General features: G+C 37.3%; 1 protein-coding gene across 1 annotated transcript in view; it reads left to right on the top strand.

Annotated features, from left to right (window-relative positions):
• LOC105495186 (ALG6 alpha-1,3-glucosyltransferase) overlaps window positions 1–24,093 on the top strand; it is a 66,152-nt gene that overhangs the window by 31,377 nt on the left and 10,682 nt on the right. The window contains exons 5-12 of the mRNA XM_011764468.3: window positions 1,981–2,069; window positions 4,161–4,243; window positions 4,902–4,966; window positions 8,964–9,149; window positions 9,748–9,883; window positions 11,872–11,957; window positions 13,668–13,752; window positions 17,354–17,424. Of these exons, the coding sequence (XP_011762770.1) occupies window positions 1,981–2,069; window positions 4,161–4,243; window positions 4,902–4,966; window positions 8,964–9,149; window positions 9,748–9,883; window positions 11,872–11,957; window positions 13,668–13,752; window positions 17,354–17,424 (801 nt within the window). The remainder of the gene's footprint in view (window positions 1–1,980; window positions 2,070–4,160; window positions 4,244–4,901; window positions 4,967–8,963; window positions 9,150–9,747; window positions 9,884–11,871; window positions 11,958–13,667; window positions 13,753–17,353; window positions 17,425–24,093) is intronic.

Genomic DNA, 24,093 nt, shown 5'->3' with positions numbered 1-24,093 from the left:
ATTGCTTGTAGCTGCTATTGTATTTTTTTTTATTTTTAAATTTTTTTTGGGACGGAGTCTCGCTCCATAGCCCAGACTGGAGTACAGTGGTGCAATCTTGGCTTACTGAAACCTCCACCTCCCAGGCTCAAACAGTTCTCCTGCCTCGCCTCCTGAGTAGCTGGGACTACAGGCACCCGCAACCACGCCCGGCTAATTTTTGTATTTTTAGTAGAGACGGGGTTTCACCATGTTGGCCAGTCTGGTCTCAAACTCCTGACCTTAAGTGATATGCCCACCTCGGCCTCCCAGAGTGCTGGGATTACAGGCATGAGCCACCGCACCCAGCCGCTGCTATTGTATATTACAAATGGGTTTTAAGATATAACTGTCAGCCGGGAATGGTGGCTTACGCCTGTAATCCCAGCACTGTGGGAGGCCGAGGTGGGTGGATCACGAGGTCAGGAGATTTAGACCATCCTGGCTAACGTGGTGAAATCCCGTCTCTACTGAAAATACAAAAATTAGTCAGACATGGTAGCACATGCCTGTAGACCCAGCTACTCGGGAGGCTGAGGCAGGACAATCACTTGAACCTGGGAGGCAGAGGTTGCAGTGAGCTGAGATCACGCCACTGCACTCCAGCCTGGGCAGCAGAGTGAGACTCCATCTCAAAAAAAAAAAAAAAAAAAGAACTATCAAAGTTTGAACATTTCTATAATTTTTTTGGAGGACGTCTTGCAAGAAATGCAGAACTAGTTTTGAAGTAGAGATGTTATCCGTATGTGTGAACTACTGAGAAATGTATCTAATATGTGTTAGTTGTGTATAAGAACTTTTTTTTTTCTGGAACAGCTCAAAGTAAATGAAAAATATAGATCCAAATGGTTACTGACTAATCTGTCAAGTTAGAAACTAGAATAACTGTAGTGTTTCATTTGTGATTTAAGATCAAAATGGGAATTCCGTGTCCTTTTAAAGAAATTAAATAGTTATAAAAGATAAAGAACTTCTGTTTTTGTAGAGACCCAGTTCTACTCTGTAGTGGTATTCCGTCTTAGATTTGAAGTGTGTCAGCAAAAATTTGAGGAACCTCTTCAAATATCTCATGAACTCATCTTCCTTGTTTAATTTCAACTTTACAGCTGTGTGTCACTTCACGATGGGAATACATTCTGAGAAATGTATGGTTAGGTGATTTCATCATTGTGCAAACATCATAGAGGGTACTTTAGGAGGCAAAATGGTATCGCCTACTATATCTAGGCTCTATAGCATAGCCTGTTGTTCCTAGGCTACAAACCTGTATAGCATGTCACTGTACTGAATACTGTAGGCAGTTGTAACACAATGGTATTTGTATATTTAAACATATCAACACATAGCTAGAGTAAAAAATGGTAATATAATCTTATGGGATCATTGTCCTACATATGGTCCATTGTTGATTGAAATGTCATTATGCAGTGTCGTTATGAGTGTATTTCATATTTGCAAAAATAAGCTTCATGGATTGAAAATAAACTCTCAAACATCATTACAGTATTCAGGGTAATTGTGATATGGTTTAAAATTACATTTATCTTTAAGAATTGCGTTTAGTTTTATGTAATGATTTATGATTATTATAACTGTTTATTGTAGCCAATTGTTATAACTAAAATATTATAAACGTGATCCTCTGATAAACACTAGCATATTGCTTTTTACAAAGTATGTGTTTAGTACATGAAATGTGACCTGCGAGATTGTTTTTACACTGGAAGAATTGTGAAGATAGGGCTTATAGTTACACCTTATATAGTTTTGTTGGAAGATAAGCAATGCAGATGCTTTTTTTGTAGCTTAAGTCAGTTTCACATGATTAAATAGAGTAATACTTAAGCATCGACTCAGAAATGGCCAATTCTCAAAATATTAATAAATTCATACATCTTTAAATATCCTTATTGCTAAATGTTATGAGGAATGAAGTATCTGTATATATGCTTTGATTTGCAGGGCAAAGTTTATAAATCCAGACTGGATTGCTCTCCATACATCACGTGGATATGAGAGTCAGGCACATAAGCTCTTCATGCGTACAACAGGTAAAAGTGCAATAGGTATTGGATGTAAAATTTGATTTTTTAAAATTTTTGGACAAACTAGTAAAGGTACTATTATTGTTCTTACTGACTTTAAAATTGTGCAATTACACATACACATATATTTGTATACATGATCCAAGACCAAATGTATATGTAAGTTAAAACATGAAAGAGTAGAAAGGAGGGTGCTTTACATTTTTTATCTGACTTAATTCTTTGAACACCCAAGTGAGATCAATACTATTATTCTTATTTTAAGCTGAGGAAACTGAGGGAGGCACAGTTAAGTGAAGCAAATAGCTTTACTTGAGGTCAGATAGCTATAAATTGAATCTTTAGTTTTTTAGGGTATGCTTTAATATCATAATTCTAAATCTCTTTCATTTTTTCTTAAAGCAAACCTTGCAGTTGTTATCTGCGTAGTTGTGCAGTTTCTAAATTCAATAATCCACTCAACAAATGTTTATTGAGCATCTGTGTGTGCTGTTGCAGGAGTTTGAAAGTAATAAGCTTAGATTTCTTTAAAAGCTTTACATGACTTATGCTTTAGTGCTATCTCAGTCCTTTTCCTTAATTAGTGTAAATGTAGTCAGAGTTTGTTCTCCTTACAGTTCATCCAGTCTTGGAATGTTAGGCCCAAGAGATAACCTGTTTTGCCTCTTTCCCTCTCCCACACCACTGCCCTTCCCCCTCCAATGCTTTAATCCTTTCTGAACCACATATTCACCATGTGATAATTTGGCTTCTGAACCAACATCTGTGCTTTCAGGGAACTCACAACCTTTACAGACAGTCTATTCTGTTTTCATAGAGCTCCAATCATTAAAAATGACCTTCCTAAATTGAACTTGCACCAGTCATTACAGATTCTGTTTTCCAGGGTTACAGAGAACAAGTCTAATCCCTTATATCCCTAACATCCTACAGGAATTTGGAGTCACCTCTTCCCTAAGTTAAAGATTCCTATATACTTCAGCTATTCCTTAGATGAGCAGTTTGTTGAATGTGATTATGGTTTTGAGGTCTCTGTCTGACCAGTCCTTTGGGTATGTTCCAGTTTGTCAGTGTCGTCTTTAATGTGGCATTTGGAGCTGAACATATTGATAGATTGCAGACAGTTTACTGTCACTTACCTTTTTCTCAACACTATACTTAGTGAGGTATAAGAAAAAAATAGGCCGGGCGCGGTGGCTCAAGCCTGTAATCCCAGCACTTTGGGAGGCCGAGACGGGCGGATCACGAGGTCAGGAGTTCGAGACCATCCTGGCTAACACGGTGAAACCCCGTCTCTACTAAAAAATACAAAAAACTAGCCGGGCGAGGTGGCGGGCGCCTGTAGTCCCGGCTGCTCGGGAGGCTGAGGCAGGAGAATGGCGTAAAAACCCGGGAGGCAGAGCTTGCAGTGAGCTGAGATCCGGCCACTGCACTCCAGCCTGGGCGACACAGCGAGACTCCGTCTCAAAAAAAAAAAAAAAAAAAAAAAAAAAAAGAAAAAAATAAGCTCTTTAGACAGCTATGTTATACATCTGAAGTATTTATGTATGCATTTTTCTTTGTTTTAAAGGACTGCATGTTGAAAATTATGACTTGCTTTTCTTTTTTTTTAGTATTTTTTTCAGTTTTCTCCTCACCTGGGTTTCTCAAGCTCTTTATATGCATTAATTAGCAAAAGTTTATATTTTTTCAATAAAGACTAACATTTTAAAAAGATTTTCTTACACATCACTACATTTCAGTTATTCTTTATGCTAGAAAATTTAGAGTATATAGACGAAAAAAATATTTCCTTGCTTTGAATATTTTTTATTTTTAAGTCCAAGTCAGAACAAAGAGAGAATGTTGGATACATCTGATTGATTAAATACGTGAATTTGTTAGAGAAAATTAAGAGACTCCTTGGCAATACAGCGGTTGAAATTATTCACAGGTGAAAGAACTGAAAAGGGCTGACTGTGTAAAGGACTTGTCCATAGTGGGGCAAGAACCTTGTGTTAATGAATTCTCAATCAACATTGGAGGAAGGGAGGCAGTTAATGGGTAGCTGTAAATCCTGATGGACTCATGTTTAAAGTTATTTCCTTGTGTTTTCAGTTTTAATTGCTGATCTGCTGATTTACATACCTGCAGTGGTTTTGTACTGTTGTTGTTTAAAAGACATCTCAACTAAGAAAAAGGTAGGTTTTAAAGCAGCCTGACAGTTCATCTCTGAAATGTATCCTTTATTAGTCTAACTATTAAGTATAGACCTTAGGGAAGCCATGCTTTCGGAAAGAGAGTAATTAGGAATATTGTATCTTCTATCAATTTTCACTTCAAAAACATCAACTTATCTTACAGTAATTATTTTAGTGTACTACTAAGATATACTGAATTTTAGAAGTTACATAGTACTGGACTGCATGCCATGCCGAATTTGTTACTTAACTGGTAAAGCTGAATTTTGAGCTGGCTTGTGAGATTGACCAAACTGAAAGGCATTTTGAAAAGTTGTTGTATATTCTCAATTCATAGTTATCAAATATTATTTTTGGTCATTTTAGATAGGTTAACGTTAGATTGACTTCTCCAACTTGTATATCTGGAAGTACTTCCTCTGACAAAACCTTTTAGTGATTTTTTTTTTTCCTTTTTATGGAAGTGTCCCATGTCACCTCCATGAAAACTTCATTGTCTAAAGAGTTGTTTTATAAAAATTGAATATTTTATAAAAAGAAAGTATAACACCTCTGGAAAAGGGGAACATTTGCTAATGTGTTAGATAAAAACCACGCTTTTACTCTGCTTGAATGTGTAACAGATTACTTTCTTATCTCACAATATTTTTCTTTACAGATTGCTAATGCGTTATGCATCTTGCTGTATCCAGGCCTTATTCTTATAGACTATGGACATTTTCAGTATCCTTTACTAATGTAGAAATGAAGTCAGTTGCATATTATGAACTCTAGACTCAATGTGTGCAATGCTGTCATCTAGTAATGTCTTATTTGATAGCGTGCTTATATGAACTATTTCACAATAATATAAAAGAATCTCTTCACTAAGCTTTTATTTGAAGAGTAAAGTACGGATTTATTAAAAGTAGAATTGCTTTTTCATATTGTTTCGCTTGGGAACAGAATGTTGGTAAATGATTAGCTCTTTCTGGGGAGGTGGCAAAAGAGTGCCAAGTATGGTTATACTCTTGTAATTCTAAAGTGTAACATGTCTTCTATCCTTTGCAAATGCTGTCTGACATGAAAAAAGGAGAATGATCTCACAGTTTTATGAGTTTTAAAATATTTTTTTCTATCAGATAGTAGTAGCCAGAAGCTTCAGGAAACTAAAACTGAATAATCAAAATATGGCTTTTTATGTGTATTTTTTGATGACTAAAGTAAGGAACATTCAAACAAACAAAGCTTAGATTAGAGAATAAATTGATAAAAATCTGTATATATCTATCCAATTTGTCTTATAAGGTATCGAATATTATTACCTGTCTCTATCTCTCTTAAAGGAAAAAAAAGACGACATTACACAGCAACATGATTATTTAATTAATAGCTTTTCCTTTTGATGCCAGTCTTGTTTTAGTTATAATAAAACTAATAGGTATATCTGTCAAAGGACTTACAAATAAAAGATATTCAAGTCTGTAGTTGTTTTTATCATATATTTTATATTCTGTCCACTTGACTAATTTAGTTTTTTAAAAATTTTGGCATTGCTTACGGGATCATGGCTGTCATATACTCTGATAATATCAAGAACAGTGATAGAAAAGGAAAAAAAGTGATTTACCAGAGTTTTAAAACTATATTTACTTTGAACTATGACACTCATACAGAAAACTATGCAAAATATAAATGTGCAGCTCAGTGAGTTGGTAAACTACCACTCATGTCAAGAAATAGAACATTACTAGTATCCAAAAACTACCCTTGTCCACCTCCCCATCCTTCTCCCTCCTCCTTTCCAAATAGTACCCCTGAACTAACTACTAACACTATAGTTTTCCCCTTTTTTGAATTTTATATAAAAGAGACAACACAGTAAGTATTGTTTTGTGTTTGATGTTTTGGGCTAAACATTTTGTTTATGAGATGCATTCACGTAGTCGTGTGTAGCTGCAGTTTGTTAAAAATCTATGAAAGTGAATTCAGTATTCACTTCGATTGCTTTATGATATTCCATTGCAGGAATACATGTGATTTCTATCACTGAGAGAGTAATTTGGGTTGTTTCCCGGTTTGGGCTATGATGAATAATGCTGCCATGAACATCTTATAAATATCTCCTTGTACACATATAAACATTCCTCTTATGAGTGGAATTGTTGAGTTACAAGGTGTGCACATATCCATTTTTAGATAATCCCAAATTGTTTTTAAGCAGTGTGTAGCAATTAAGACTCTCATAACAATGGTGTAAGAGTTCCGGATGCTCTACGTCTTGATCAACTGTCAATGGTTTTTGTTTTAGCCATTCTGGAAAATTTGTAGTAGTATGTCCTCTGTGATTTGAATTAAAGTCTGAAAGCTTTCAGGCATATGTTACCTTGTAAAGATACATTTTTTTCTTTTGAGATGGAGTTTTGCTCTTGTCCCCCATGCTGGAATGCAATGGCGTGATTTTGGCTCACTGCAACCTCCGCCTCCTGGGTTCAAGAGATACTCCTGCCTCAGCCTCCCAAGTAGCTGGGATTATAGGCATGTGCCACCATGCCAAGTTAATTTTTGTATTTTTAGTAGAGATGGGGTTTCACTATGTTGGCCATGCTGGTCTCAAACTCCTGACCTCAAGTGATCCATCCACCTTGGCCTCCCAAAGTGCTGGGATTACAGGCATGAGCCACTGCACCCAGCTGTAAGGACACATTTTTAAATCATTATGTACTTTTCTCATTTGCAAAATGTGGATAATAGAAACCCTAACTTTGTAAGCTTAGTTTGAGAATTAAATGAATTAATATTTGTAAAACACTTAAGACAGTTCTTGGGAGATACTAAGCATTATATAGACATTTGTTGCTATTATTATCATTTTTATAATTTATTTGTGTGGTTCTGAAATTTTACAGTGATTTGTTTAGACACAGGTGTTTTTCACAATTGTTTTGGATATCCAAACTGTATATGATGTTCTTCTGTTCTGCTAAATTCTGTTACATTATTTTTTTGATGATTTTCTCACTTTTTTCTTTCTTGAGTGTATTAGTCAGATGTTAGATCTTTTGCATCTCTTTATCTTTTGTTTTATGGGTTGGATTATCTTGAATTTATCCTCAACACTTCCATCGAATTTCATTTGTTTTGTTAGGTGTGTTTTTAATTTCTAATTAGAATTTGCTACTTTTTTTTTTTTTTTTGGTAAAGTTCTTTACTGTTCCCTGAGTGATTTTAATTCTTTCAGGGTCATTTAGTTTCCCTTTCGATTCTTTTTCTGTGATAGGTTTTCTATAAATGTTTATTTGATCCTAGTGTATCTATTTTTATTTAAGAATAAGGCAAGAACACCTGCATATGACTTCTATGTATCGTTGGTCCACTATAGGATCAGTGGGCGGCAAGCTGGCCACCACACGCTGAGATGCTTACATGTCAGAATGTGGAGGGGTTTGCATTATAGTGCTAACCTCTACACTGGCTGCCCTGGATAGTTTAGTTTATTTTTTCAGAAAAATACACCCTCTTTTGTTGCCTCGGGGTAAATGTTTGGCTGTAATCTTTGTGTGGGAGTGGGGTAAGATTTGACTTCTACCTCTAGGGATTTTCAGTTCATCTCTTGTTTTCTTCTGCATATACTACTCAAACACTGTAACCTACTTGGTGTTTCCAAAGTTCTCTAGGGTCTTGCAGGGTGGATTGACTTCTTGCTACCCTGAGTTTCCTCTGTGTATACTCTAAGCTGTGGCTTCCTTCATTCTATTTTATTTGTTATCACTTCTGTCTTCCAGAAATATGTTGAAATCTTTATCTATTATAACAGATCCTCCCGTTCTCTTTATGGCTGTGAATTTATACTTTTTGTTTGTTTGCTTTTGTTTTCTTGCTCTCTTGCCCAAGCTGGAGTGCAGTGGCATGATCATAGCTCATTGCAGCCTCAACTTCCTGGGCTCAAGCCATCCTTCTACCTCAGCTTCTCGAATAACTAGGACTCCAGGCTTGCACCACCACACTAAGATAATTAAAAAATTTTTTTTGGTAGAGATGGGGTTTTGCCATGTTGCTCAGGCTGGTCTCAAACTCCTGGCTCAAGCAATCTTCCTGCCTTGGCCTTCCAAAGTGTTGGGTTTACAGGCGTGAGCCACCGCTCCTGATCGAATTTATACTTTTAAATTCCTTTTCTTATTACTTTAAGAGTCTCTTGGGAAGGAGAGGAGGTAAACATTAGTGCCTAGCTCACCATTTTGAACTGAAAATCTAATTGTGATATTGTTTTAATTAACAATGTTGTTAGTTGCTAATTAAGTACATATATTACTTTATACTATTAATACATATAATAGAGGAAGTGTAGTGATCTCAGTAAAGTTTTTTGTTAACTTGCTGTTGGAGCATTGTTTTATTCTCTAGATTTTGGTATGTTACAATAATATTGTGGAGTAATCTAACAGAAACAAAACTATGTTTTAAATCTTTAGAGCTCTTTTAAACCAAAACAAATCAGTTGCTGTTTAGCAGTAGATTTAATGTATTTGATGCTATTATACATAATTTCATGTTTGTTTATCACTTCAGTACTTTGAATTTCTATTGGGAAATAGCTTTCATTGTATATGTTATTTTAAAAACACATAAGAGATATGCTATGAGCTTGCATTTCATAGAGCATATCTCTTATGTGATTTGTTTTTTAAAAGCTCTATCTTTTAAAAAGATTATTAAGGTAATTTCCTTGACACAGGAACATATATAATTCTGTGAGTCTTGGCTTTGCTTTGTGGGGCGTTCTTGGAGTATCTTGTGACTGGGACCTGCTAGGGTCACTGGCATTTTGCTTAGCTATAAATTATAAACAGATGGAACTTTATCACTCCTTGCCATTTTTTTGCTTTTTACTTGGCAAGTGTTTTAAAAAAGGCCTCAAAGGAAAGGGGTGAGTGACCTTTAAACACCAGAATCCAAAACTTTACTTCAGATAATGTTTTTGGCATACTTACTTGGAGTAAGGTGATCTTTCACTTTGCCTTTTGGTGATTTCTTATAAATACTTTGGCTATAGGGTATGTGGGAAGAGAGAGATTAAGTCATGTTCTGTGTTTTATTTTAAATTTTCCTAACTAGAGAAATATTTCAATTCATGCATATTTACTGGTAGTGTGTATTGGCTAGTTAGAACTTTGCTGTAGGATTTTATCACTTTAGAGCTTACTATGTTATATACTTATTAGAAATACATCCCCATTTGATATTTTTCTTCATGAGTGCATTCCCTTATTCCTATACAAATGATATCTAACGTAAATGTTAATTAGGATGGTGGTAACAGTCCTTTTGTTGAAGTGCACATCTTAGCTGTTGTGAATTTTTTTTTCACCTCTGATTTGAGCAGACTCCCATCTTAAGCCTATATTGGTAACATAGATTTGGCATTACTATATGTTTGCATGTATTATGTTCAGTGAGACTCAGGTTGATTTTGCAGAATTACTAACCTTTCCCTATCTCACTGCCTACCTTTGTTTTTGTTTTAGGTTTGTGTTGCTGGTTAAGCTAGCTTGTACTGTTGTGGCTTCCTTCGTTCTCTGCTGGCTGCCATTCTTTACAGAAAGGGAACAAACCCTGCAGGTTCTAAGAAGACTCTTCCCGGTTGATCGTGGATTATTTGAGGCATGTTTAAAAACTTTCCTCTCCTTTCTGTTACTATACCTTACCTGTGACCTTTAGGGGTTTCATGTAGAAGACACAAGGAACAGGAACTTCAACTGCTTTCCTCCTGTAATCGTTCCTTGCCAGTTATTGCTTGCTTGATTAATTGGTTGATTGAGACAGGATCTTGCTGTTGCCCAGGCTGGAGCACAGTGGCTATTCACAGGGGCAACCATGGTGCACTACAGCTTGAACTCCTGGGCTCAAGTGATTCTCCTGCCTTTGCCTCCTAAGTAGCTGGGACAACAGGGTGTGTGCACCTTGCCAGTTATTTAATCCCTTATATTACCCCTAGCTCAGCTGGCATTTTTTAGTACATTACATCAACAGGTAATATTTATGCCATCATCAGATCCATAATTCAATTTTTTTTTTTTGTAATGAAATAGGGTTTGTAATAAAAGACAGAATGAGAAGTTTCAGCTACAATTTTAACAGCTGTGTAATTTTTTGGTTTATATTCTGTTTTCAGTCTTAGGAAATTATTTGTAAAACTAATAATCATGTTTGCTTCAGGAAGATCTCATAATTTCTTATGAGATATATAACGTTCATCCACAGTAATTTTTAATGAGACTCTTTCATTTCATTTCATTTAATGCTAGTTTAATCACTCTTGTTAAACTTTTATTATGTGAATAATTTGATCATTTAGATTTGGTAATTAAATTAAACAAACCATTTTTCTGAAACAAAAAGGCCTTTTAATAAAGTTAGACAGAAACAACATATTTATAGATAATTTGCTAACATTTCTTTTAAAAAAAATTTTGAAAGCGTATCTTCATAAGTTTTGAATATATAAATTTCTATAGAATATCTTTCAATGGACTTATAGGAAGATGGAACCAGCATTTTGAAAGTGACTAAGATGGGAGTTTGGTGTTGTGAAGGAACAGAAATGTGTGACTGTATGTCAACAGGATGATGGTAGTGATGATAATAATCATTATTGTTATAACCACCATTTAGCAGGTGCCAGACATTTCCATGTAATTTTATTTGATCTTTACAGTAGCTTTGTGGTAGCTATTGTCCCCACTGTACAGATTAGAAAACTGAGGTCAAAGATTCCTGTAACTAGCATGTAGCAGAACGGTGATTTGAACTTTGAAAATTGTTTTCCTAACCTGTTCTTTATATAACCTCTAACACTTACGTAAGGAAAAGTTTAACCCTGTATGTAAGCTGCCTAATTATTTGCCTTACCTTCCATTTCAGAAATGGCATTTATCATGATAATTATAAAAATGAGTATCAGACATGTTTGATGGTGTTGCCAGTCTCTTCCATTCACTTCTTGCCTTCAAAATCTGAAGAGCATTTTCTTTGATCCAGCAGAGGAAAGTGGGATGGTATAGTTGTCAGTGATAGTTACTTTTTTGATGTTAAGTCCGCACAGCTGTAAGTCAAGCAGCTGTGTAGAGAATGATTTCACCAGCATGAGAGCTGTAGTTACAAACTTAATTTTGAAAGTGATCCTAGCACAACTGCTAATGTCTTTAGACTTTTTGATTTATTAGCAATTAGCTCTTGTCATTGCTAGTAGCTAGCAGGTTACTCTAAGTAAATTCAGTTGTGTGATAAAAATGGGTCAAATGTAATATGTATTCTATAAATTACAGAAAAAGCATTTCTTAGAAAAATTTCCAAAAATGAATGACTTTAGTATTCAGGGATAGTGCATTGCTCTTTGAAAACTATTAAGTATTTGGGAATGTCTGGATTATGGTGGGCCAATGCTTTTGATCAACTGCCCTGCACAAAAATGAAAAATGCTTGAGAGAGTGTGTGCGTATATGTTCCTGGAGGATTTAATCTATTTAATTATATTGTGACTAAAAGTTTCACGTCTCAAAAAATTTATTAGAGATTATGGGCTGTACTTCATAGGTTTTAATATTTCTTTCAATTACACCAGAATGTAAAGCTAACACATCTCTTTTAAGGATAAAGTAGCCAATATTTGGTGCAGTTTCAATGTCTTTCTGAAGATTAGGGATATTTTGCCACGTCACATCCAATTAATAATGAGGTAAGAGAAACAAAGTTTGTATGTAGTATTTTATAAGTTACTCTTTAAAAGCATTATGGTATTATTTCATTTATTTGGCATCATTAGGGAATGAGGTATTTTTGTGTTTCTCTTTTTTTTATTCTTTTGAGATGGAGTCTGGCTCTGTCACCCAGTTTAGAGTGCAGTGGCTTGATCTCGGCCCACTGCAACCTCTGCCTCCTGGGTTCAAGTGATTCTCCTGCCTCAGCCTCTGGAGTAGCTGGGATTACAGGCGCTGGCCACCATGGCCAGCTAATTTTTGTATTTTAGTAGAGATGAGGTTTCATCATTTTGGCCAGGCTGGTCTTGAACTCCTGACCTCAAGTGATCCACCCACCTCGGCCTCCCAAAGTGCTGGGATTACAGGCGTGAGCCACCGCGCCCAGCCGAGGTGTTTTTCTTTAGCGGATTTTCCACGTAACTTAGATCTATTGCTCTGTACAATAAAACTCTTCAACTTGAATTATTTTTATGTGCAAGTTTTTCTGAATTGTTACCTTGTTCTCTCCTTGAACAGAGAGTACATTAAATATGATTAATATTATTTTTAAGAGTCATGATATTCAGTGTATATCAGTCAGGATCAGTCAAAGAAGTAGGAATAGGAGATCACTGCATTGTGTGTGTGTGTGAATTTATGACAAGGAATTGGCTTGTACAGTAGTAGGGGCTAGTCACAAGGCAGCCAGTCAGGAGGGAATATCTAGGGGGAAGGAAGAGCAATTAAGACCTGGATGCTGTTAGGGAAGGCCTCAGCCGACTTTTAAAGGGCTTTGATCTAATTAAGTTAGATGCCTCAGGACAGGCTCCCTTTTGATTAAAATCAACTGAGTAGGGGTTTCACATCTGCAAAATTCTTTCACAGCAGATTAGTGTTCAAATAACTGGGAGATGAGATGGGTGTGGCTTCTCTGTCTTCCAAATCTTATGAGAATTTCCCTTGTAGCCCACCCTAACAAAGGAACGGAATTCTGCGACATTGGTACAGCCTAGCCAAGTTGACAAGTCAAAACCTACAAGTGGGAAAATCAGTTGTTGTACTCGGTTATATACTTGTTTTCAGGGCTTTCAGGGGCTATTTCCCATAGTACTAAATGGTTCCGGGCCACTTTGCTTGTTGAGTCTGTCTGCTTTTTCTAGTTCTTTTTCCTCCCACCCATTAGCCATCATTAGGAGAAGCTCTAGTAGCTTCCTGCTCCCTTTCCACCTTGTTCTTTATGATTTACCATGGGCTTGAAAATCAGATAATCAACTTTTGTGAAATGATGGCTAGAGAGACTCTTTTGTGAGTAAAGTTTATGAATGTTTGTGTTACAGATATAGCATTCTCTCTTATACTTCATTATATTTTCTTATTTTGAGTGTTTGATAATTGACCTTCAACTATGTATCTTTGTATATTTTCTATGCATGATATTAAATACTAAAATAACAGAAGCAATATTTAGGTTTATCATGTTTGGTCCTATATTATGTAATCATTTATTTTTAAAGTATATATATTTATCAATGTGTAGATTTTATATAAATGTTATTTCATCTTTAAATTTAATAAGTAAAAGTATAGTTTGAAATCAACTTAAGTTGATAAATAATATGATCCTTATATTTAAAAAATATTTCCTTATTTAAGCTAGATTTATACCTCTACAAAGAAGACAAATACTTGACTTTTATTAATTGTTTTAGCTTTTGTTTTACATTTTTGAGCCTGCTTCCTGCATGCATAAAATTAACACTTCAGCCCTCTTCCAAAGGATTCAGATTGACACTGGTAAGTTTTTCATTACTTTAGATACTTAATTCTTGCCACAACTGATCTTTTAAAAATTAATTTCTTACTCTGAACAGGATTTATGGGGCTGGTAAACAAGACATTCATTTATTTGGCAGACATTTATTGGATGTTTCCCATACTTAGCTTCTGTGTGGGACACTAAGCTAAGCAATCAATAGTCTTTCAGTTAATTCAACTACTTAATTTGTTTTGTATTAGTTAATGAGGGACTACAAAGTAGAAAACAGTGGCAATGAACTTAAGTAGCTTAAATAGTTATGCTATAAAACAGATGGTATTAAGTTCTATCAGGTACAAATGAAGTCCTAAGATGGTGTGGGAAAGGGAGATGTTATCTTGGGGGCGGATTTTAGAATGCTGGTTAGGGCAAGAGGGATTTGAGCCCAAATTTGAAAGTGGGGCAAGCTTCCAACAGCAGGTTATATAGCAGAAGAGAAGTTCAAAACAGGAGAAAGAAGTTGAAGGTCTAGAGGTGGGAAAGGACACAGGATATTCTGGGAATAGCTATTAAACAGTATAAGTTGTGTGAGTTTTATGTATATGTGTTGAGAGTAGGTGAAAGATAAGGGTAAAAACTGACCAAATTATTGAAGACCTTGAATATCTTGGTTGAAAAGGTTTGGAGTTTGATTTATGTGCAAGAGAAACTAAAAAATATTTTTGAGAAGGGGAGGGGGCAGATCTCTGTTTTAGGAAGATGACTTGTGTCAGTTTGAAGATGGACTAGGTGCATTTTCTTTTTTTTTTTTCTTTTTTTTTTTTTTTGAGACGGAGTCTCGCTGTGTCGCCCAGGCTGGAGTACAGTGGCCGGATCTCAGCTCACCGCAAGCCCCACCTCCCGGGTTTACGCCATTCTCCTGCCTCAGCCTCCTGAGTAGCTGGGACTACAGGCACCCGCCACCTCGCCCAGCTAGTTTTTTGTATTTTTTAGTAGAGACGGGGTTTCACCATGTTAGCCAGGATGGTCTCGATCTCCTGACCTCGTGATCCGCCCGTCTCGGCCTCCCAAAGTGCTGGGATTACAGGCTTGAGCCACCGCGCCCGGCCGACTAGGTGCATTTTCTATAGTTTAGGATTTTTCTGAGTATCTTTACAAAGTCTTCTTGGTTGTGTTTCTGTGGCATTTAAAATTTTGTTCCTGTGTGCTATGGTCTATAAAATGACATTTTAAAAATACCTTTTAAACTATCAAGAACATTTAGTTTATGAAAACAGTAAGTCCTAGTGGACTTACATGAGGCAACATTTAGAGATTAGGGTTCCAAGTCTGGGACTGCCACTTAAGTACATTGGATAGAAACAAGCCAGAAAAGAACCTAACAGTGAAATACTTCAAAAGTGCACCTCATTACCACAATGCAAAAAGGATAGTTTTATGTTCGTCTTTTCTTTTTAATTATCTTTTTATGGATGATTTGTGTTGTTTGATTCTGTGAATGGACTCTGAGCATACCAAGTCATCTGTTGTTAATACTCTGTTGGGTAGTTAGAACAGAATAGATATGGTGTGATGCTCTGATGTCTTCAGTAGGCTTAACCTGAAATAGCTTTCAAGCTTGTGATAGATTGTTGTTTTTCTAGGAAATAGAATGCTAAATAAATGTATATTTCAAAGATAATGGAATAGAATTTCAGAGTTTGAGTAACTTTAGCAGTGTTAGAGATGATTACTTTTAGGATTATAAGCCAGAAAAAACATTTTCTTTTTTTAAATTTTCTAATTTTTTTCAGTTTGCTATGTTTTAAAAGAAGCCACAGTGTTAAAACTTTTTAAATGTAAGATTTTTGTGATTTTGTTTTTGTTAATCATGCCTTGAATTCTTATTGTATACTTCTGAGAGTTTTAAGAACATTTTCCATTATCATTATTTTTAAAGTATTTTCCTTTCAATCATGTTTGCCTGAATTATATCTCAATATAAATCTATAATTGAGGTAACTGATAGCATGAATACTGGTATATGTAGAGCAGCAAAAGGATTTATATTTAATTTTTCAGGTATTGAGTGCCCTCTCATATGTCAGGTCCTCCTCTAGGTACTGGCATGTAAAGAAATGACAGATGACATCCCTCCTCTTTTACTTGGGGCCTTCCATGCTAGTGGCAGGAGATGGACAATAAACAAAATAAATCCATTAACAAGAAAGCATATGGGAGTAACGAGTGCTATGAAGAAGGTAGTGTTGGCTGGGTGTGGTGGCTCACACCTGTAATCCCAGCACTTTGGATCACCTGAGGTTGGGAGTTCAAGACCAGCCTGACCAACATGGAGAAACCTTGTCTCTACTAAAAATACAAAATTAGCCAGGCATGGTGGCGCACACCTATAATCCCAGCTACTGGGAGGCTAAGGCAGGAGAATCGCTTGAACGTGGGAGGCGGAGGTTGCGGTGAGTGAGATTGGTGCCACTGCACTCCAGCCTGGGCAACAAGAGTGAAACTCCATCTCAAAAAAAAAAAAAAAAAAAAAAAAGGAAATAGTGTTATGTGAAAAGAGAGCTGATGGAATGGGGTTAGGGGATACTTAGATTGAGCAAAGGAAACCTTTCTAGAGAAGTGACATTTGAGCCAAGAAGTGAATGACCAACCAGAAGGAGCCAATCACAAGAAGATCTGGGCCCTGACTTCACAGAATCTTATTCTCCCTTAAGGCAGGAACACATTTGGCAAAAGGAGAGGAATGAAGTGGCTGCTGTAAAATGAGTGAGGGAGATACAAGAGATGAGTTGGAAGAGGAAGGCAGGAACCAGATCTTGTAGGCATTGGGACTTTTTTTCTAAGTATAATAGGAAGCTATTGGAGGATTTTAAACAGGAAAATTACATGATCTGATATGGTAGCTGTTTGGAGAATGAACTATCAAGAGGCGGGAGTGTTACCAGTTAGGAGATTATTGCACTACTACAAAGATGGAGGGTGGCTTAGACCACTCCTCTGCCACCCTTAGCAGAGGGGAATGGAGAGAAGTGGATGGATATTGTATTTAGGAGGTGCTGTAGAAAGCATTTGCTGATGGGATAGATGTGTAGCATGGATAAGATTCAAGGTTTTTGCTTGAGCAACTGGATAGTTATCCGTATCTAATTTGCAGCATATAAACTTCTCAAAATAGATAATTTTTTATTTAAAACTCCAAGTAGCACATGATTAATTTATAAAACATTAATATATTCTATTGAAGTGCATGTTTTAAAACACCAAAATAGATTTGTTTTGCTGGTTTTAGATTCTGACCTTCTTGTCTTTCATGCTTTTAAATTTAAGTTGTTCGAGATTCCAAGGGAGGATGAATGTATGATTGTTGTGTCTGAGATATTTACTAGTTCTGTTTATTAATAACTGAGTTATAATGAACTTAGATGGTTAAATAAAGCTTTATAATCATTGTTTTTGAAAAAAATATTTCAAGTTTTAAATTTGATTAAAATACGCATACTAGTGTTGCTTGTATTTTACTTCTAAATAGAAGCTTTAATAAACTTTCAACTTTCATTTGAAATGATTTTTATTAGATTCATAATTGATATGCTATTTCACAAGTTGTTATATCTCATTTCCCCCCCTTTTTTCTTAAAGGTTAGCTGTGCACTATCATTCTTTTTATTTTCTTTCCAAGTACATGAAAAATCCATTCTCTTGGTATCATTGTAAGTAGAAACGTTTTAAGTATGTGTTTATTATGTGTTTATCGTATAACTTTATAATTTACATACAAATATACATTTGAATGCAAAACAAAACTACACAAATGTTATATCTTTGCATAAAATGATTTCATAGTCATGTTTTTTTCCAGAATTTTTGATTTTCTTTATAAAATGTATTTTAAACTGAAAAATTTTGGTAGAATATTATTGACATAATTTTAATTTCTTCCTGTTCCTTCACTTATATTTTCTACATGCTAATAAAAAATATAGCCTTCAAAGAGGTTTTCGTCAGATTGGAGCCTGTTTGTCATCTTTGCTTTTTTCATTTCATTGATTTCCACATCATATTCAGTAGTCTTCTTCTTTCCATTTACTTCCATGGGGTCTTTTATATGTTGTCTTCTTTCTCTTTTTTGCCACAAGCTTAGTTTAGACCCCACTGGTAATCTGTAATCAGACTATCTTGTTTTAGAAGCATTAAATTTTTTTCCCGGTGTTCATAGAAAGCAGTGGATGACAGCTGGGAGTATGATATCCTAATGTTAAAATAGTATTTGCATGAAACACTTTGGAATTCTGAAATCCTCCTCTAGGTCAGTCCCAACCCACTACTGCTCTACCCCTCACCCTATGTTCAGTAGGATCCTGTGGAAGATACGTGTACAGAATGACCAATGACCAATGGCAGGCAGTATTGCTTTTACTAGGTGCAGCTTCGGACTAAAACCTTAGTGCAGAGCTGGGCTGCCCTGTGTGGAAGGCTTCCTGGCTCTAAATAATACAGTGTCATATCATTGTAGACTGGGAAGACTGCTTAATGCCATCCCCTGAGGCCCAAACCTGAGTTAGAGCTTACCACTATTCTATGAGGCTAGGCTGACCCTACACAAATCACTGGTACCAGGGGATGAAACTGTGGAGAGGCATTACTTTCAAACATGTATTAATATATTTCCCCAGAATTTATGCTCATAGAAAGGCAGCTCATTCAGGGCCTGTAATATGACCAGATTAGTTCTGAGACACTGAACTTGTAGGGGTTCATTTTCTACAAATGCACCTAGATTATTTACGGTGCATGGCTTTAATCTATTTTTGGTAAATGGTTTTACAGTTTGCATTAAAAGTTCCTTTTGGGCTAGGTGTGGTGGCTCAAGCCTGTAATCCCAGCACTTTGGGAGGCCGAGGTGGGTGGATCATGAGGTTAGGAGATCGAGACCATCCTGGCTAACATGGTGAAACCCCATCTCTACTAACAATACAAAAAAATTAGCCAGGCATGGTGGCGGGCGCCTGTAATCCCAGTTACTTGGGAGGCTGAGGCAGGAGAATTGCTTGAACCCAGGAGGTGGAGGTTGCAGTGAGCCGAGATCGCACCACTGCACTGCATCCTGGGCACAGAGTGAGACTCTGTCTCGAAAAAAAAAAAAAGAAATTAAATAAAAGTTCCTTTTGACCCGGTCCCAGCTAATTATACCATTAAACAAATATTTCATTCAATAAATATTTATTGAGTGCCTACTATTTTTCAGGCACTGTTTTGTGCACTTGTGATATATTCCAGACAAAAATCCCTGCCTTCTTAGCTATCATTCTTAAGGATAGACACTAATACAAAAATAATAATAATAAGAAGAAGAAATGAGTGTGTTAGAAGGTAATAAATACCATGACAGAGAAACAAAACAGAGCAAGAGTAATTGGGAGTACTGGAGGATGGGATGCAGGTAGAGGTTGCAATTTTATTTTATTATTATTATTTTTGAGATGGAGTTTTGCTCTTGTTGCCCAAGCTGGAGTGCAATGGCACGATCTCGGCTCACCACAACCTCCGCCTCCCTAGTTCAAGCAATTCTTCTGCCTCAGCAATCATTAAAAAGTCAGGAAACAACAGATGCTGGAGAGGTTGTGGAGAAATAGGAATGCTTTTACACTGTTAGTGGGAGTGTAAATTAGTTCAACCATTGTGGAAGACAGTGTGGCGATTCCTCAAGGATCTAGAACCAGAAATACCATTTGATCCAGCAATCCCATTTCTGAGTATATACCCCAAGGATTATAAATCATTTGACCCAGCAATCCCATTACCGGGTATATACCCAAAGGATTACAAATCATTCTACTATAAAGACATTTGCACACTTATGTTTATTGCGGCACTATTCACACTAGCAAAGACTTGGAACCAACCCAAATGTCCATCAATGATAGACTGGATTAAAAAAATGTGGCACATATATGCCATGGAATACTATGCAGCCATAGAGAAGGATGAGTTCATGTCCTTTGCAGGGACATGGATGAAGCTGGAAACCATCATTCTCAGCAAACTAATATAGCAACAGAAAACCAAATACCACATGTTCTTACTGATAAATGGGAGTTAACAATGAGAACACAAGGACATAGGGAGGAGAACATCACACACAGTCCTGTTTTGGGGGTGGGGGGTAGGGGAAGGATAGCATTAGGTGAAATACCTAATGTAGATGACGGGTTGATGGGTGCAGCAAACGACCATGGCACACGTATACCTATGTAACAAACCTGCACGTCCTGCACATGTACCCCAGAACTTAAAATATATATATAAAAAAAGAAGGTGTTTTAAGGAAATGAGGTGGTAAGTTGCATCAGATGCTGCTTAATAGGTCAAATAAGATGAGGGCTGAGAACATATTTGCCTTAGCAATATGGAAGTCACTGGTGACTTTGGTAGGGCCAGTGTTGGTGGAGCAATGCAGGAGGAAGCCTGATTAGGTAGGGTTAAGAAAAAATGGGCCACGCGCGGTGGCTCACACCTGTAATCCCAGCACTTTGCGAGGCCCAGGTGGACGGATCATCTGAGGTTGTGAGTTTGAGACCAGCCTGACCAACATGGAGAAACCCCGTCTCTACTAAAAATACAAAATTAGCCAGGTGTGGTGATTCATGCCTGTAATCCCAGCTACTTGGGAGGCTGAGGCAGGAGTATTGCTTAAACCCAGGAGGAGGTTGCAGTGAGCTGAGATTGCACCATTGCACTCCCCGCCTGGTCAGCAAGAGCAAAACTCCATCTCAAAAAACAAAGGAAAAAAAAAAAAATAGAAAAAATGAGAAGAGAAGAACTAAAGACAAGTAGGGATAATGCATGGGTTTTTGTTGTTGTTGTTGTTGTTGTTGTTTTGAGGCAGGGTCTTACTCTGTCACCCATGCTAGAGTGCAGTGGCGTGATCTCAGCTCACTGCAGCCTCCGCCTTGCGGGTTCAAGCGATTCTCCTACCTCAGCCTCCCGAGTGGCTGGGACTACAGACGCACACCACCACGCCCAGCTAATTTTTGTATTTTTTGGAAGAGATAGGGTTTCACCATGTTGGCCAGGCTGGTCTCGAATTCCTGACCTCAAATGATCCCCCTGCCTTGGCCTCCCAAAGTGCTGGGATTACAGGCATGAGCCACTGTGCCTGGCTGGTAATTCATTTTTTAAAATAAATATTTAATTTTAAAAAATTGTGGTAAAGTACACATAGCATAAATTTTACATTGTGAGTTAGTACATTCACGCTGTTGTGCAAGCATCACCACTGTCTACTTCCAGAAGATCTTCATCACCGCGAAAGGAAATCCCATACCCAAAGCAGTCCCTCTCCATTTTCTCTTCCCCCCAGTCCCTCGAACCACTAATCTGCTTTCCGCAAATCTCTGTGGATTTGTCTATTCTGGATATTTCATATAAATGGAATCATATAATATGTGGTCTTTTGTGTCTAGCTTCTTAACATTTTCAAGGTTCATCCATGTTGTATCAGAACCGTATTCTTTTTTTATGCCTGAATAGTATTGCATTGTATCGATACACTACATTTTGTTCATCATTCATCAGTTGATGGACATTGGGTCGTTTCCACCTTGTGGCTGTTGTGAATAGTGCCACTGTGAATATTCATGTACAAGCTTTTGTTTGAGTCTATACTCAGGAGTAGAATTGCTGAGTCACATGGCAATTCTGTATTTAACTCACTGAGGAACCACCAAAGTTTTCCACAGCAGCTGCACCATTTAGCATTCCCACTAATAATATATGAAGGCTTCAGTTTCTCCATATCCTTGAAAGCACTTGTTATTTTCCATCATTTTGATTATAGCCATGCTAGTGGATATGAGTGGTGTCTCATTGTGATTCTGATTTGCATATCCCTAATGACTAATGATATTGAGCATCTCTTTATGTGCTTGCTGGCACAATATGTCTATCTTCTTCAGAGACAAGCCTATTTAAATCTTTTGCCCAATTTTTTTTTTTTGAGACGGAGTCTTGTTCTGTCGCCCAGGCTGGAGTGCAATGGTGCAGACTCACCTCACTGCAACTTCCACCTCCCGTGTTCAAGAGATTCTCCTGCCTTAGCCTCCCCAGTAGCTGGGACTACAGACGTGTGCCACCACACCTGGCTACTTTTTGCATTTTTAGTAGAGGTGGGGTTTCACTATGTTGGCCAGGCTGGTCTTGAACTCCTGCCCTCGTGATCCACCCACCTTGGCCTCCCAAAGTGCTGGGATTACAGGTGTGAACCACTGCATCCAGCCCCTTTGCCCAATTTTTAATTGGGTTGTCATTTTTTGAGTTTTAGGAGTTCTTTTTATATCCTGGGTACTAACCTTTATCAGACATATGATTCACAAATATTTTCTCCCATTCTTTGGGTTGTCTTTTGTACCCTCTTGATAGTGTTCTTTGATGCATGAAATTTTTAATTTTGATGAAGTCTAATTTACCTGTCTTGTCTTTTGATTGTACTTTTGGTATATATCTAAGAAACCAGTGCCAAACTCAAGGAAATAAAGATTTACCCTCATTTTCCTTCTAAGAGTTTTATGGAGTTAGCTCTTACATTTATGTCTTTGATCCATTTTGAGTTAATTTTAATTTTTTTTTTTTTTTTTTTTTGAGACAGAGCCTTGGTCTGTCACTGAGGTTAGAGTGCAGTGGTGCAATCTCGGTTCACTACAGCCTCCACCTCCTGGGTTCAAGCGATTCTCCTGCCTCAGCCTCCTGAGTAGCTGGGACTACAGTTGCCTGCCACAACACCTGGCTAATTTTTGTATTTTTAGTAGAGACAGGAGTTTCATCATGTTGGCCAGGCTGGTCTCGAACTCCTGACCTCAAGTGATCTGCCTGCCTTGGCCTCCCAAAGTGCTGGGATTACAGGCATGGGCCACCATGCCCAGTTGAGGTTTTATATATGGTGTGAGGAAGGTAGACTGTTCTTCAGAGGAGTTTTGTTGAAAAAGGAAGCAGAAAAATAGGGCAATAATTGGTAGAGAAAATGGGGTCAAGATAGGTTTGTTTGTTTAAGAGAGGAGCAATAAAGGCAGGGGAATGATGAGCAGAGAAGGAAAGCTGATGGTACAGGATCTTGAGAGGAGGAGGAGCTGCTGGAGCACTGTCCTTAAGAAAGGGAGATGGGGTACGATCTAGAGCACAAATGGAAGAATTGGCATTGGACAGATGTGTGAAGAGTTCCTCTTTAGTAAAAGGGGTGAATAGGCTATATTGGTAGAGATGCTGGGAAGGGAGTAAATGTGATGGCGGGCATCTGTGAAAGTTCTCTTTTAACTGCTTCAATTTTCTTATTGAAGTGAGAGGGAAAGTCATTAGCCAAGAGTGGGTTGAAGCTGTTGGAAGTAGGAGGGAGAAGTGTGAAACATTTTCTAAGGAGAGACAGAGTGTAAACAGATCAGGGAAATATATAGTAATTGCAGGGCACTTGAATATCATGATCATGTATTTAAAGTGAGAGCAGTTAGTATGGGTAGCTGTTGTTCTCTAGAGCAGTTGTTCAGCACGGTTGGAGTAAGCACTGGTGGAAAGTTGGGTATTTCCAGGTTTATGGTTTTGTCTGGTGAGGATAACTCCCTTGCTTGAGGGCTTAAGAGTGAATGTATGAGAGTGATTATAATGATTGACCTTGGAATTTAAGATAGGTAAAAAGGGAAAAGGCTGTGGAAGCGATGAGGGAAAGTGAAAAGGTGGTAGGAACAATGGATCGAAGATCTTGGTGGGATCAAAAGATGGTTGGAGTTGGAATATCTAAAAGGCAGGAGTCATGGAGGAGGTGCAGTCTAAAGTATGACCCTAAGGGACAGCATTAAAGATGAGATCCCTAGAAGAGAGGCATTCTAGCAAATGAGAGGGAAGATCTATGTATATTTTAAATTACCAAGAATTAAGTCAGTATGTAGAGAGTGATAGTGAGAAAGGAGTTGAAATCTTTGGGTAAAGGAGGAAGCAGCCCTGTGGTTGGTCAGTATTTACAAGATAGGGAATAATCGGGGATAAAGTGTGATGACATGAGGTTCAAAGCTGGAGATTATTAGGATGGAGAGAGGAAGAACTGGTAGGAAAGTAGTGAGGAAAATCAAGGAGGTTACTTCCCACCTCCAGGCCACGTCACTTGAAGACTGTGGAAACAACAAAAACAGACACAGAACGGGCAGAGGGCAGTACTGTCCTCAGAGGAGACAGCCAGGCATTGTTTCAAACAAGGTGGTAAAGGGAGGGGTTCAGAGAAGAGGTTGAGGATGTAGGGAATTTTGCTGTTTGGTGATGAATTTTAAGTACTCTGTGGTTAGGAGCTGAGTTATAATCATCTTTGTATTCCTTTCAGAGCAGTGCTTATATGTAGTAAG

This window comes from Macaca nemestrina, chromosome 1, assembly GCF_043159975.1.
Source record: "Macaca nemestrina isolate mMacNem1 chromosome 1, mMacNem.hap1, whole genome shotgun sequence".
In the NCBI taxonomy this organism is placed as follows: Eukaryota; Metazoa; Chordata; class Mammalia; order Primates; family Cercopithecidae; genus Macaca; species Macaca nemestrina.
This window is presented reverse-complemented; position numbering and strand designations above follow the sequence as displayed.